This window comes from Alexandromys fortis, unplaced genomic scaffold (genome assembly GCF_014885135.2).
Source record: "Alexandromys fortis isolate MF-2015 unplaced genomic scaffold, M_Fortis_MF-2015_v1.1 scaffold_271, whole genome shotgun sequence".
NCBI lineage: Eukaryota > Metazoa > Chordata > Mammalia > Rodentia > Cricetidae > Alexandromys > Alexandromys fortis.
In genome coordinates this window covers 1,415,705-1,430,290 of record NW_026068156.1, presented here as the reverse complement: position 1 = coordinate 1,430,290, position 14,586 = coordinate 1,415,705, and the positions used below count along the sequence as shown (strand labels likewise).

The following is a 14,586-nucleotide window of genomic DNA, read 5'->3' as shown; positions in this document are numbered from 1 at the left end:
TTATCAAGCAAATGGACCTAAGAAACAAGCAGGTGTGGCCATACTAATTTCTAACAAAGTTGACTTCAAACTTAAATCAATCAGAAGAGACGGAGAGGGACATTTTATACTCATAACAGGAACAATTCATCAGGATGAAGTCTCAATCCTGAATATCTATGCCCCTAATATAAAAGCACCCACGTACGTAAAAGAAACATTACTAAAACTCAAGGCTGCCATCAAACCGCACACACTATTAGTAGGAAACTTCAACACTCCTCTCTCACCAATGGACAGGTCAATCAGACAGAAACCTAACAGAGAAATAAAAGAATTAATGGAGGTAATGAATCAAATGGACTTAACAGACATCTATAAAACATTTCACCCAAATAGAAAAGAATATACCTTCTTCTCCGCAGCGCATGGAACCTTCTCAAAAATTGACCACATACTCGGGGGGGGGGGGACCTTGAGGACCTTGAGGTCTGCCTGTTAGGCAGGCACTCACTGCTCTGGGTTGGGTAGCCTTAGTGTAGAAGCTTAAACCTGTTCTTGAGCACTGGTCCTAGCATACAGCCAATTATCAGACTCTTATTGAAGCTACCAGCTCATGCCAAGAGTTTAATCTCAGCAGTGGCTAGACTGGCAAGACCAGGACTGGCTGAGGTGGATTTTATTTGCTCCAGGGATGCCTAGCATTCCATTTCCCTGTCCCCATTAGGAATTATAGCTATTTTAGTGGACATGCTGTAATAGACTTATGCCACTTGGCTGGGCATAGACTTTAAAATGGGCACTTGCGGTTCAGAGTCAGATCTGCTGTTGCCCCTGGGATGCCTCTTACAAAATCTTTATAAATTGGACCTGTCTGATACAATGTCCCAAACAGCTAATTTCCCTATACACTAAAATTTTTGTTACCATTAAGACAAATGGGTAGAGCTTACATATGTCCATGGTTTTGGGGCTCTGTGCTCTCACCCTTCTCTTAGTAGTCACTGTCTCAGAGCACCTGTCTTGGTGGCTAAGGCCGCAATGCCTCCAAATTCTTGGTCATCTTTTCTCTTCCAGCTCTCTCTCAGATAGAAAAGTGGCTAGGTTCCTTTTCCACTAATCCTTCTGCTTATATCAAAGAGTTTCATTGTTTGTCTCAGACCTATGATTTTACTTGGCATGACTATTATGTCATCCAAGCTTCTACTCTCACTCCTGAAGAGCGAAATAGAATTCAGGTAGTAGCTAGGCATCACTGTGACTGTTCTCTACCATCTAAAATTAAAGCTGAGGCCTTGACAGCAGGCCACAACACATATATTAGCTTACTAAAATTCTGGCTTCATGGCAGAGTTACTGGTGGGAGCCATATTTGCTCTTAATACTATGTGGAGTTTCTAGGTTCAAGCCAACTCTACTAGCAAGCCAACAACTGTTCATAAAACACCATTTAAGTGTTTTGTGACAGGGCCTCTTAAAAGAACTGTGAGGTTTTTGCTGATAAGCCAGAGTCAGGAAGCTTTAAAGGAGCCACATCTCTGATTTGTCTCTAGAAAACAGAGTCTTTTGGTGAAGAAACTATTACCAAGAAGTTGTACTTGGCTCTGCTCTTGTCTATTTAGAATCCTCTTTTCTTTTAAAGCTTTCTCAGGCTTTATCTGGAAATTTAGCCAAACATTTGGGTACCATTTTTTACATGGAAGCATCTGTGTTACCTAGTCCCACAGCCATTCAATCCCAAAGAAACAAACAGAGGTTTATATTAATTTCGAACTGTTTGGCCTATTTTCTCAGGCTTATGATTAACTAGCTCTTACAACTTAGATTAACCCATAATTCTTGTCTATGGTTAGGCACATGACTTGGTACTTTTTCTCAGTGAGACATTCTCATCTTGCTTCCTCTGCATCTAGTTGGTGACTGTGTCTCTGTCTTTCCTCTCCCCAGAATTCTCTCTTTCTGGTTATCTGGCCTATACGTCATTCATGGCTATTGGCCAATCAGTGTTTTATTAAAACAATGCAATTGACAAGTACTTACAGTATACAAGAGCACTATTGCACAGCAGTAATTTAAACCTGTGAACCCAGAGTTTCAGCATCATAGCATGAAACCACTTATGGGTTTTGGACTGGTAATATAACTTAGAAAAAGCACCTGCCTAGAATGCAGAAGGCACTGTATTTCATACTCAATGTTGCAAAGAATTAGAGAGTATTACAAATGAACATTTTCACAAAAACATCTTTGAAATTCAATGTTTATTCTATACCTTTTTGTCTTTGTGGTAGATACCTTTTGACAGAATAATATTGACATGTCTCCAATTGAAGGCCACTTAAAGTACTTTTATCTAAAAATAATTGTAGACTCTAGGGGCTAGGGAGACGGGACAGTTGACCACAAAATAATGAGAACCTGAGTTTAGTTCCCCAGTTCTGACATTTAAAAAAAAAAAAAAAAAAAAACAGAACCTTGTAGTCCCAGTACTTCCTTGTGAAGGCATTTGCCCATTTGGTCTACCTAAATTAGAAAGTTCTGGTTTCACTAAGAAACCATATTTTAAAAACTAAGATGGAGAGAAATTAAAGAAGACATCTAATTTCAACCTCTGGCTTCCACATGATGTCCACACACAAACACAGATACACATATAAACACAAAAACCCAGTGGTCTCTAATTTCAAAGCATTATTAGGTTGGGAGAAAATTGAAGGCAAAGGACAAAAGGGTCCCATATACCTCATGATTTCTCACATTATTAATAATTTATGTAGAATAGAACATGGCACAATTTATAAACCAAATAGGATATCTCATTATTTAGTAAAGATAAAATAAAATAATATACCACTACAATATGACACTGAATTATTTCACTTCCCTGATATTTTCCTTTGCTCTTGGACAACATATATGTCCATATATTTTGCTTTCACTGTTTCCAGTAATAGAAGAATTTATTAATATTTTTTGTTAATTTTCTTCTGTTTCAGAGGAGATGAGGGACAGATACGCCACATACTATAAAAAAACACAAACAAGGGCAAAATAAATGTTTTGGACATATAGATGAATTATAAGAACACTTTTTGAAACATAATCTCTAATACAGGTAGACATTAACCATCTAGTATATAAAGATGATCTTGACCCCCTGATTTTACTGTCTCTTGATCTTTCAGTGCTGGGATTAGAGATGCTAGAAACAATGCTCAGTTTATGTGGTTCTAGGGATTAAACCCAAGGCTTTGTGCCTGATTAAAAATACTTTAGCTATCCACTGACTATCCTTAACTACACATCCCTCATGACAATACTTTTATCCATAACTGAAGGTAAAAGTTTCTTAGCACCAGTTTGGTCAAGTCTTTCCAGGAGGACTTCATTTCAGAAGGGAGCCCTGTTGTCAGTGGAACTGGATGAAATCATGCCACTAGGGACTGGAGAGGATGAGCCTCAAGCATATTTTTCATTTTATATATTTTTTTTACCTGGACTCCAGATGTGATGCCCCAGGATGAATGTTTTTCAGAATCCATCAGGGAAATTTTAGTAATCTGAGTTGAAGGATCTTTGGGAATGAGAGTGGTTTCATAGCCAACAAAACATTGGAATTTACATGAACAGGCACAAGTACATGGGATATGTATACACCTGCCTGCTCTGAAAATTCAGACTCTACACAGTTTGACTTTGTAGATTCTTCCATGATGCTCCCTCTGCTTTTTATGTTTCTGGTTCTGCAGTATTCCAGCTATGTTAATTCCTTTGATCGTTCTTCCTGTGCTATAAAGACAGGAGTCAGTGTGTATAAGGGTGGGGATATAGTGGTTGCTGCATTTTTCCCACTTCATACTATTGTATATGATTCCATCACTGAAGATCCAAGCAGTGAGAGCCTCTATCATCAGTAAGTTCATTTTTTTATTTCTTTGTTTTCTGTCATATTTTCAAATAGATAATGCCTAGAAATATTATATGTGCATACATCAGTGCTGTCTACATCCTTCATACCGCTCTTTCAACTCCATATGCCAAGAACTGTTTCTAATTTATTTTTCTTTATTAGTTTTATTAGGTTTTTTTTGCTTCAAAAAGAACAAAATTTTTTTAGTTTCCTTCATTCTACCTTCCCCTTTCTGAGACTCAATTCTTTCTTGATCATTCAAAAAATTCCAGACTTTTTTCCAAACTGTGTTGTCACTGAATGATATCCAACAGTACTATTTACAATCACAATACAAGCCTCTGACATCGAATATTTCCAAAGAGTATAAGGAACAGTCTCTTTCTGAGTAGCAAAGGATCTTTTTTTAGCTGTTTATATCAGCTTTTTGAGTTATTTGTATTAATTTAAGTTACTTGTACTTATATTGGTATAAAACCTCTGTCAAATGTATACTTGATAATGATTTTCTTACTCTGGGCTTTTTCTTCACCTGTTGATTACTGTGCAGAAGATTTTTAGTTTTATGAAGAACCAATTGTCAACTATTGGACTTACTACTTGGACAGAATCCTTCCCTACAATTCAAGCATGGTGGTACTGCCTATGTTTTCTTCTAGCAGTTTCAGTGTTTCAGACTTCACATTTACGTCTTAGACCCATTTGAATTTAGTTTTTGTACAAGCTGATAGACACAGGTTATTTTCATTCTTCTGCATGTGGACATCCAGTCTTCTCAGAACCATTTATTGAAGATGCTTTCTTTTTGGCATGTTTTTTTTTTTTGGCATCTTAGTCAAGTACTAAGTTGGTGAAATTACATGTACTCCTGTTTGGGAAAAAATTTTGTTCCATTGGTCTACATGGATGCTTTGTGTCAGTACCATGTCTTTTTATTACTATGGCTGTCTAATATATACTAAGATCTGGGATGGAAATCCCTGCAGCATCATTCTTTTATCTCAGGATTGTATTGTGGCTCTATATAAATTATAGAATAGATTTTTTATTTGTTATTAAGAAAAATAAGGTGGGATTTTAATCTAAATTGCATTGAACTTCATTTCCTAGTGTCTTTCCTTCTTCAAAAGTTAAATTTCATTAAAGAAAACCTTTATTTCCTTGGTTACACTTATTCCTAGATAGTTTATTTTCCTTGAGGCCATTGTGCATGTGCTCATGATCTTCTTTTTGTATGTTTGTTGTTGATGTATCAAAAAAGCTATTGATTATGCAAGCTGACTCCATATCCTACTTTGTTACTGAATTTGATTATCATTTCTTTCCTGGTAGAATTTTTGGGATCTCGATTATATACTATCATGTTATCTTTCAATTATAATAGTATACCTTATTTGTTGATTACTTGTATTCCCCTTAATTACTTCTCTAGCTAATACTTCAAGAACAGTATTTAAAAGTAGTAGAGGTGGTAGACATTCCTGACTGAATTCTGAGAGGGATTACTCAAGCTTATCTCCATTTCTGTTGATGATGTTGTCTGCAGGGTAGATATAAATATAGATATAATCTTATTGTGTTGAGGTATGTCTTCTCTAGCCCTACAATTAATGATCTTGATCTTTAATACATGATTAATGTTATGAAAGATTTTATGCATCTATGGAAATAATCATGTGATTACTATTGGGCATATAACCATTATGTGATTTATTATATTTAATTACTTGAGACATAGGTGGAATCATTCCCACTTTTCAATTAGAAAGCCAACTTGGTCATAGTTGAAGATCTTTTTTATTGTATTCTGTTTGTAATATTTTGTTGACTATTTTTAGTCTGTGTTCCTCAGGAATAGTGGCCTATGCTGTTGCTATCTGTTTTTTTTAGTAGAGTAATACTAGTTTTGTAGAAGTTTGGGAGTGCTCATTCTGTTTCTTTTCTCTTTCAATAATTTTAAAAGTATCTGAAAAATTAAAAATCTGCTAGAATTGTGTTGTGAATCCATCTGGCCCTGAACTTTTTTGGCTGAAGACTTTCCATTATTATTTTAATCTCCTCATTTTATGGTTCTATTTAAATATTTTATTTCTTCTTGGTTTAATGTTGGAGATTTGGCATAATATGGAAAGTCACTTACTTTTTAACTTTTCCAAATTAATGAAATGCAGTTTGTAAAATTTTCCTCATAATATTATAAATTTCTTAGGTGCATGTTATACTCTTTCCCTGTTCATTGCAGATTCTGCTAACTTGGTTTCACTCTTTTCCTATCTTTCTCTTTTTAATTAGAAAAAAAACAAAATATGATAGTATATATAATATAATAGTATAAGATCTTTAAAGACAGAATAGGATTAAACAAACAGAAAAAATATCTAAAGATAAAGCATAAGACATTTACAGACATAGAGACAGCTTCACACACAGAGAAAACCCATAAGATAAAATTTGAAATTATTATATATGTGTTTGTATATATATATATACATATATATGTATCATTTGTGAAGACAGAGAGACAGACAAGCAGTAGATAGGGGAAAAGAAATAACTTTAAGAAATAAATTCCCCTAAAAAAGCATTAAAAAGAAAAAAATCTCCAAAAATATTTGATTCATTTTGTGTTGGCCATCTACTGCTGGACATGTGACATTCACTTAAGTGGGGTCTGTATACCCAATGAGACTCCACTGGAAAACACCTGATTTTTCCTTCGCCAGTGGTTATCACCTGGAGATAGCTTTTGGATTAGGTAATGGGGCTTGTGTCTACGTTGCCTTTCAGTGCTGAGACCTCATCTGGCTTAGACATGTGCAGGCCCTGTGAATGCTGCCAGACTATGTGAATTCGTATGTGTGTCAGTCCTGATGTGTCTAGAAGTGATTGTTTCCTTGGAGTGCTCCATCCATTCTAGCTCTTACAGTCTTCCTGCCTCACCTTCCATAGGATTTCCTGAGTCCTCTGGAGATGTATTTGAGGGAGACATTTCATTTATGACTGAATGTCAAAGGACTCTCTTTCTGTGCATATTTTATGTTAGCTACTTATGATTTTTATTTTCCTCTCTGTCCTTTGGGGCCTATATATTTGACCCATCTCATGTTCTGTTTTACCTGAGATAAAGTTTGAATCCCTTAGATATGAATATTAAGATCCTGAAGACATCAATTTGGATGACAACTTTCTAGTGCAATTATTGTTATACTCTTATCTGTGTCAACTAAACCTTCAGTGACAAAGTCATTTGTTTTTTTAATTTTGGTCTTTGTTAATTTATAGAAGTTTACTAAAATACTCACTTTATGGTTTCTCCTGATATTTTGTTCTTTCATTTTAGTTGTTATATTATCCAGATCAGTATGGGTTCTGACTATAGGCATTAGATTCATTAATGGCTCTGGGGAGGAGTTTCATTTATGGTTACATGAGACAACTGAATTGAATTTGACATAGGGGTTTGTGAGAGGTCCCAAAAGGAGGTTCCCAATGCAAAGGATTGCATTGAATGTCTCTTGTTTATCTACATTCTTTAGTCCAGTACCAGACTTTGCCATACCTTATGCATAATCCAGAAAGGAGAGACATTCTGATTGGATTATGCTAAGAAAAAACATTGTTTCTAGGAATGCAATGTTTACAATCCCTTTTAAGATGACTTTTTGCCAAAATTGAAACACTTTATATTGAAATTTTGCCTTAAACCTCTGGAAGTCAACTCTTCTATCCATATATCATCATTGTTATGAGATTTATTGTATCTCAGATGATGTGGGAGTCCCTTCTGTGTGCTGTAATTACCGTTAATAAATAAACTGCCTTGGTCTGTTGAGAGGGCAGAACTGAGGTAGTTGGGGAAGACAGAACTGAATGCTGGGAGGGAGGAGGGTAGAGAGAGACAGCAAGGAACCACCAGAGTCAAATATGCCAAATCTTTGCCTGTAAGCCACTGCCACGTATTGATACACAGATTAATGAAGATGGGTTAAATTAAGATGAAAGATTTAGCCAAAAAGAAGTTAGCGATAATGAGCCAAGCAGTGATTTAATTACTTTGGTTTTAGGTGACCAGGACAAACAAGCGGCTCTCTTCCAACAAATTGGCACCCAACGTGGGGCCAACTAAATTCACTTAAAAGTTTGAGAAAGTTTAAAAAGAAATTCTAGACACACACAAAAAAACACAGGTTCTTGCTGTTTTCTGGCAGCATGCCTCAGCTTCTTTAAAAGAGATTTTCCTGACTCAGCAGCAGCAGGAGGAAAAAGCTGTGACATTTGGAAATATAGCTATTTTGGAACATGCTGAAAATGTGACCTCTGGCTTTTTTGGAAGAACCAGTATTTGGATAGGAATGTGAGCAGGGTGTTGTGGATTGTTTGATGGCAACTTGTACTGGGTGTTTGCCTGGATATGGGCCTGTGTGTGGCTCAGAAGCACAAGCAGATCCAGCATGCTAGGTTGAGCAGGGCAAGCAGTTGGTAACATATTTGACCTAGTAATGTCACAGCTTAAATTCTTAAGTGCTTAGCATTTTAAGGAGTACTTCTGGTCAAAAAATAATTACAGATACGCAATAAAGACAAATTCAGAAAAAAAATTATAAATGGGTCACAGTGTTGGATAAAAAGACAGACAGTCATAGATTAAAGGAGTAACGATAATGAAATAAATATTAAAAAACAAAAGAGTAAAAATAAGCCACATAAAAATGGAGAATTCACAGAGAGTCTGGATTATGTATATTATTGTGTATTCTTTAAATTTCTTTACTGTAGAGGAGCTAAGTACATAGGGACATTTCATTGTATGGCCTGCTAAGCTAAACCAGAAGGTATATTATAAAGGTATCTTGACTTCAGAATTTGGGTCTAAGGATATGTTGCTTTGGAAAAGAGGTTCTTCTATTGTCTCCACAGAGAATGAGAACCTGTGGATTGCTTCCAGACTTGTGTGGTTTGATGGAACAAGACCCCCATAAAGGTCCCCATGAGCACTCCAAAAATACCCTCAAAAAATTATTTCACCCAATAAACAGCAGGAAAAAGTTTAAAGAGAAATAATTATGCCCATATTCCCAAATATTCTGTATAATTGTTTGTTTACATTTAAAGGGGGATATGATATAGAGATTTCCATTGGTATGGATCTTGGTTTATTGATACAAATTTAAGGTCAATCTTATATGTATATTTATGCTCTTGATTAAGGTATTGTGATTGTGTAATTCATTTCAAAATGTAATGTATAATTAAGAAATATAGGTTAATAAATAATCATCTATAAAAGTCAACCTTGTAGTAATGATACTTAGATTTTCTAGAAGTACAGAAATGTATTTTAGATAAATAGGTATTCTTCAATTCTTTCAGAGACCTTCAAAATATCCTTCTGGAGCCTTTAATAGAGTTGAAAAATAAATATAGTTTTCCTTAGTTATGCTAAAACACAGAGTAGATATAAATATTATAACTGTAATTCTTGTTTGATAACTGTTTTGTTATATATAAATCACTGCTTGGCCCATTAGCTCTAGCTTCTTATCAGCTGAATCTTATATTAATTTCATCCCCTGCTTTTTATCATACTTTCACAGAACTCCCATCTTGAGACTTTCCACGCACATATCCCATACTCTGGCTCATTGTTTTTATTTTGACAAAATCAAAAGTTGATATATATGTCAGCCATGAGAATGTACTTCACAGAATCCAAACACAGGGATTGCAATTTGCAGAATCAAGCTCCTCTGCACTGAAATCTGAAATTTATTCTGAATTTTCCCCCAGGCCATGCTTCCACCTGCTTCTCTGACACAGCCAGTGACTGAATATTGCCTCTGGGCCCACAGAGAGATGCTAATTTCATTCATGAGCCTCCATTTTCATGACAAGATAAGATTAGCTACAGGAAAATACATCATTATTATTTCATTCCAAGTGGATATAAATTTTAAAATGCTAACGTTATGAAATGCAAACATTTAATCTCTAAAAGTGATTATATTGCATGCAAAAATAATAGTCATGGTTTGAATATTTCCTCTGCGTAATATTTTTTCAATTAATGTGACAAAATACCATAAGAAAAGCAAGCTAAGGGAAAGGATTTATTTTGGCTTATAATTATAGAGAGATACTATCCATCGTGTTAGTTTAGGCATGACAACAAGGAGAGAAATACCATGACAGGTGCAGAAATTTGGCTGGTCACATTGTATTTTCACTCAATAAATAAGAGATTGATCCTGAACTGAGGCCAATATATAATGTCTAAAGACTTTTCTCCACTGACAAACTTCTTTCAGTAATGCTTAAACTTTTGAAAGTTCCAGAGTCTTCATCAACGTCATCAGCTGAGGACAGAGTGTTCAGATGTGAATATATGGGAGATATTTGACATTCAAAAAACAGCACCCTTAAATATTTTTGTGTCCTCTCTTCAGGTTAAATATAAAGAACTACCAGATTCTCTTGGCAATGGTTTTTGCCATTGAGGAGATCAACATGAACCCTCATCTTTTACCCAATGTGTCTCTGGGATATGATATCTATAATATCCTGTATAGTGAATGGTCGACATTGGATAGATGCATCACGTGGCTATCAGGGAAGAAATATATAAGTAATTACAACTGCAGGAAAGAAATGAAGTCTGTTGCTGTACTCTCAGGAGTATCATGGATAATATCTGCCCAGATAGGAACACTGCTGGGACTCTACAAATATCCACAGGTGAGAACGAGTGGAGTAGAGAGATGAAAAACACGTACAATTTCAGGGTCATCCCAAGCTGAAAAATGAACATAAAAGAAAATTATGCTTATACATCTACCAAAGTTTATAATCCCAAAGAGGAAGTGTTCAGTGATATCCACATTTCAGTGATTACCTGGAACTGTGAGTGACCAGGAATTTTCTAGAAATGCCTCAGAAAGTAGGATACCAATATTTTAATGGTATTATGGTATAGAGAGGTGACTTTAGGAGTAAAGTGTTTGATTCACAAGCATGAGAATCTGAATGTGACTCTTTAGCACTCACATGAAATTTGTCCATGATATGACATATCTTTAACCTCAGTTCTGGTAAAGCAAAGAGTCCCTCATGGTAAAGTCAGGCTAGCCAAAACAGTGAGCTACAGGTTCACTTAGAGACCTATGCTCAAAAGAAAAAGAAAAAATTAAAGTAAAGAATAACAAGGTAATTCAATTATCAGCCTTGGCCTCGTGTACACATGTGTACAGATGTAATGATCAAATTCTCTTCATCACTCTAGCTGATTTTACAAGTCTGTCATGATTTGACCCATGCTTTATGTTTCCTCCTCTTAATTCTACCTCTACTTCTTTTCATTTTAGCTGACCGTTGGGTCTTTTGATCATGACCTGAATAATCATGATCAGTTTCCCAATCTCTATCAAATGGCCTCCAAGGACACATCTCTGGCCAGTGGCATTGTCTCATTATTGAATTATTTCCACTGGAATTGGGTGGGGATGATTGTATCTGAAGGACAAAAAGGTGTTCAGATGATCTCAGACCTGAGGGCAGAAATGGACAGAAACAGAATATGTATAGATTTTGTTGTGATGATCCCAGTCAGTGAGGTATCCTTTTTGGCAAAGAAGCAATTGAATCCTACACAGGTTCTGAAATCATCAGCAAATGTGATCATCACCTATGGGGACAGTGACTTTCTGAGAGGCTTCCTGTCTTGTTTAAAGCAGACTTTGGTTACAGGGAAAGTTTGGATCATGAACTCAGAATGGAATGATATCAACCGTTCAAAGCATTTCATTTTGCAGTCATGGCATGGGAGCCTCATTTTCTCACATCACCACAAAGAACTCTCTGGTTTCAGAAATTTTACCCAAACACTTCACCCTTCCAAATACCCAGAAGATTTTTACCTTCAAAGGTTCTGGTTCTACTTTTTTAACTGCTCATTTGCTGACGATGACTGTACTACAGTTGAGAACTGTGTGCCTAATGTTTCCCTGCATGACTCACCTAACAACCATTTTGATAAGGTCATGACTGAGTATGCTTACAATACATACAATGCTGTGTATGCTGTGGCCCGTGGCCTTCATGAGATGCTTCTTCATCAAGTAGAAGCAAAACCAATAAAAAAGGCAGAAGAGTTGATATTTTCACCATGGCAGGTAATGTATTTCTCATTGGATTGCTCATAACATAAGCAATGTGAATTTCTGAATTTATGCTTTAGGGGGTCATACTACTTATCTTAGGTTCTCTAAGAGTACAAAATAATCTACTAGAAACACATACAAAGGGGTAAGTCAAGGTCTATACAGAAATGGTTAAAAGGAAGAAAGAAAATGTGTTCTAAATCCACATCAGTATTTTATATTGACAGACCACTGATTTCTGTATAAAAAAATATAGAACATATCCAATCTTGTGAGTCCCATGAGATTCAGTGCAGGCTGTGGACTTCAGCTGAGAGGCCAGAACTAATTGTGGAGAATACAGTGTCTAGGCACATGGAAGGAATCACACAACATGGATAATGGAATCTGCAGAGAAAAAATGGAGGAAGGAACCAGCTGAGAGTTAATTACACTTAAGTATGTAGAGTACCATCCATGGAGAAGAAGTTTCAAAAGAAACTGAAAGATATGAATTCGCTAAAAAAAGGGATACTTCGTAGGACTACCACAATATATGCAGTAAAGCCTGTACAGGCAGACTGGGTGGTGGAGATGAATGAGGGTAGAGTGCCCAAGCATGAATAATTCCACAACATGGAATAAAGACCACAGAAGAAGGTAGTGTTGGAGCTGTCACAGGGTAAGTCATACTACTTAGCTTAGGTTCTCTAAGAGTACAAAATAAAATACTAGAAACACAAAGAGGTAAGTCAAGGTCTATACAGAAATGGTTAAAAGGAAGGAAGAAAATGTGTTCTAAATCCACATCAGTATTTTATACTGACAGATCACTGATTTCTGTAAAAAAAAAAATAGAATATATCCAGTCTTGTGAGTCCATGAGATTCGATGTAGATGGAGGTTTTTCTGTCCCACCCCATCTTGAATCTGCTTTAAATACTCACTCAGAGACTTACATTATATATAAACTGTTTGGCCTGTAGTTCAAGCTTATTAATAACTAGCTCTTACATTCAATTTAACCTATTTTTACTACATTCATTGAGTTATATATTTTTCTCCATTCTCCTCCCTAACTCTCCCCTCCACTTCTACTTTCTCCCATGATCCCCACACTCTCAATTTACTTAAGAGATCTTGTCTTTTTCTACTTCCCGTGTAGATTAGATTCATGCATGTCTTTTTTAGGGTTCTCTTTGCTGATTAGGTTCTCTGGGATTGTGAATTGTAGGTTGGTTTTCTTTGCTTAATGTCTAAAAGCCACTTATGAGTGAGTACATATTATATTTGTCTTTCTGCATCTGAGTTACCTCATTCAATTTGTTTTCAAGATCCATCCATTTGCCTGCAAATTTCAAGATGTCATTTTTTCCCACTATATAGTACTCAACTGTGTAATTGTACCACATTTTCTTTATCCATTCTTTAGTCAAAGGGCATTTAGGTTGTTTCCAATTTCTGGCTATGACAAATAATGGTGTTATGGACATAGTCAAGTACATGTCCTTGTGGTGTGATTGAACATGCTTTGGGTATATACCCAAAAGTTGTATTACTGGGTCTTTGTAACGGTGTAAGCGAATGCAGACAGATTGTCAAAATATAGACAGCTTTAATGGAGGAATAGACTTACAGAACCACCGTTCCCGCAGAGACCAGGAAAGCAGAAGTGAGCGCTGGGAGCATGCTTGCCAAATTTATAGGAAAATTTTAGCCTGAGGCGAACATGCCCCCTAAGGGTGGGACTAATCCCTACATCTCCCCCTTTTGTCTAAATAAGACAGAACTAAACCAAATACAACTATATACAATAATAACAAATAAATATAACAAACAATATTGAGAATCAAAAGTTTTGCTAAACGTTCTATCTCAAGGAGTCTAAATAATGTAGAGAGTAACTACAATTATATAATCTTCAACTCCATCAAAGATCCGAGAAGGGAATAAATATTACTTAACAAATGAGATATATCCAAAATGTGTAACAATTGACAAAGACAACTGACTACCTGGGCAATCACCCAAAGTCTCGTTTGCAATGTTGAGTCAACCAACTTTGGCTAAGGCCTAACATAACTGACATACCATTATTAAAGGCAAGGAACTTTTCAAAACTATCTTACCCTGTCTTGGCAGGATATGACAGTCCTGTTGTATCCATTGATGCACGCTCTGTATCTTTGTCAGTGGTTGAGGTATGGGCTTTTCTTAACCCAAAGGCCAGTTCTGCCAAGAAGACAAGCTCCCAGTGGAGTGTCTTTGGTGCTCAACGTTCTCTCGGGAATAGAGCGGTGTTGCCAGGAGCAATTGTGTCTCACTATCACGAAACTCTGAGTTATATTAAAGGCCATATTCTACAGCTCTCCAAAGAGGTTGAAGATTATCTATCTATACTGAGTATAATCTCTATATATCTAAAGAACCTGATTAGTCTAATTACAAATGACAAACTTAGATGACTATTAATCTATATAATTCTCAATATCTATCTAACTTAAAGACTAAAACAATAAACAACTGTGCAATATATGAAGACAATGATCTTCATCTGTAAACAAT

At 35.9% G+C, this 14,586-nt stretch overlaps 1 protein-coding gene across 1 annotated transcript in view; it reads left to right on the top strand.

The window, feature by feature from the left end:
* The first annotated feature begins 3,689 nt into the window (after positions 1-3,689).
* Positions 3,690-14,586, top strand: part of LOC126491634 (vomeronasal type-2 receptor 116-like) — a 58,108-nt gene continuing 47,211 nt past the window's right edge. The window contains exons 1-3 of the mRNA XM_050127436.1: positions 3,690-3,892; positions 10,333-10,621; positions 11,248-12,054. Coding sequence (XP_049983393.1) covers positions 3,690-3,892; positions 10,333-10,621; positions 11,248-12,054 — 1,299 coding nt within the window. The remainder of the gene's footprint in view (positions 3,893-10,332; positions 10,622-11,247; positions 12,055-14,586) is intronic.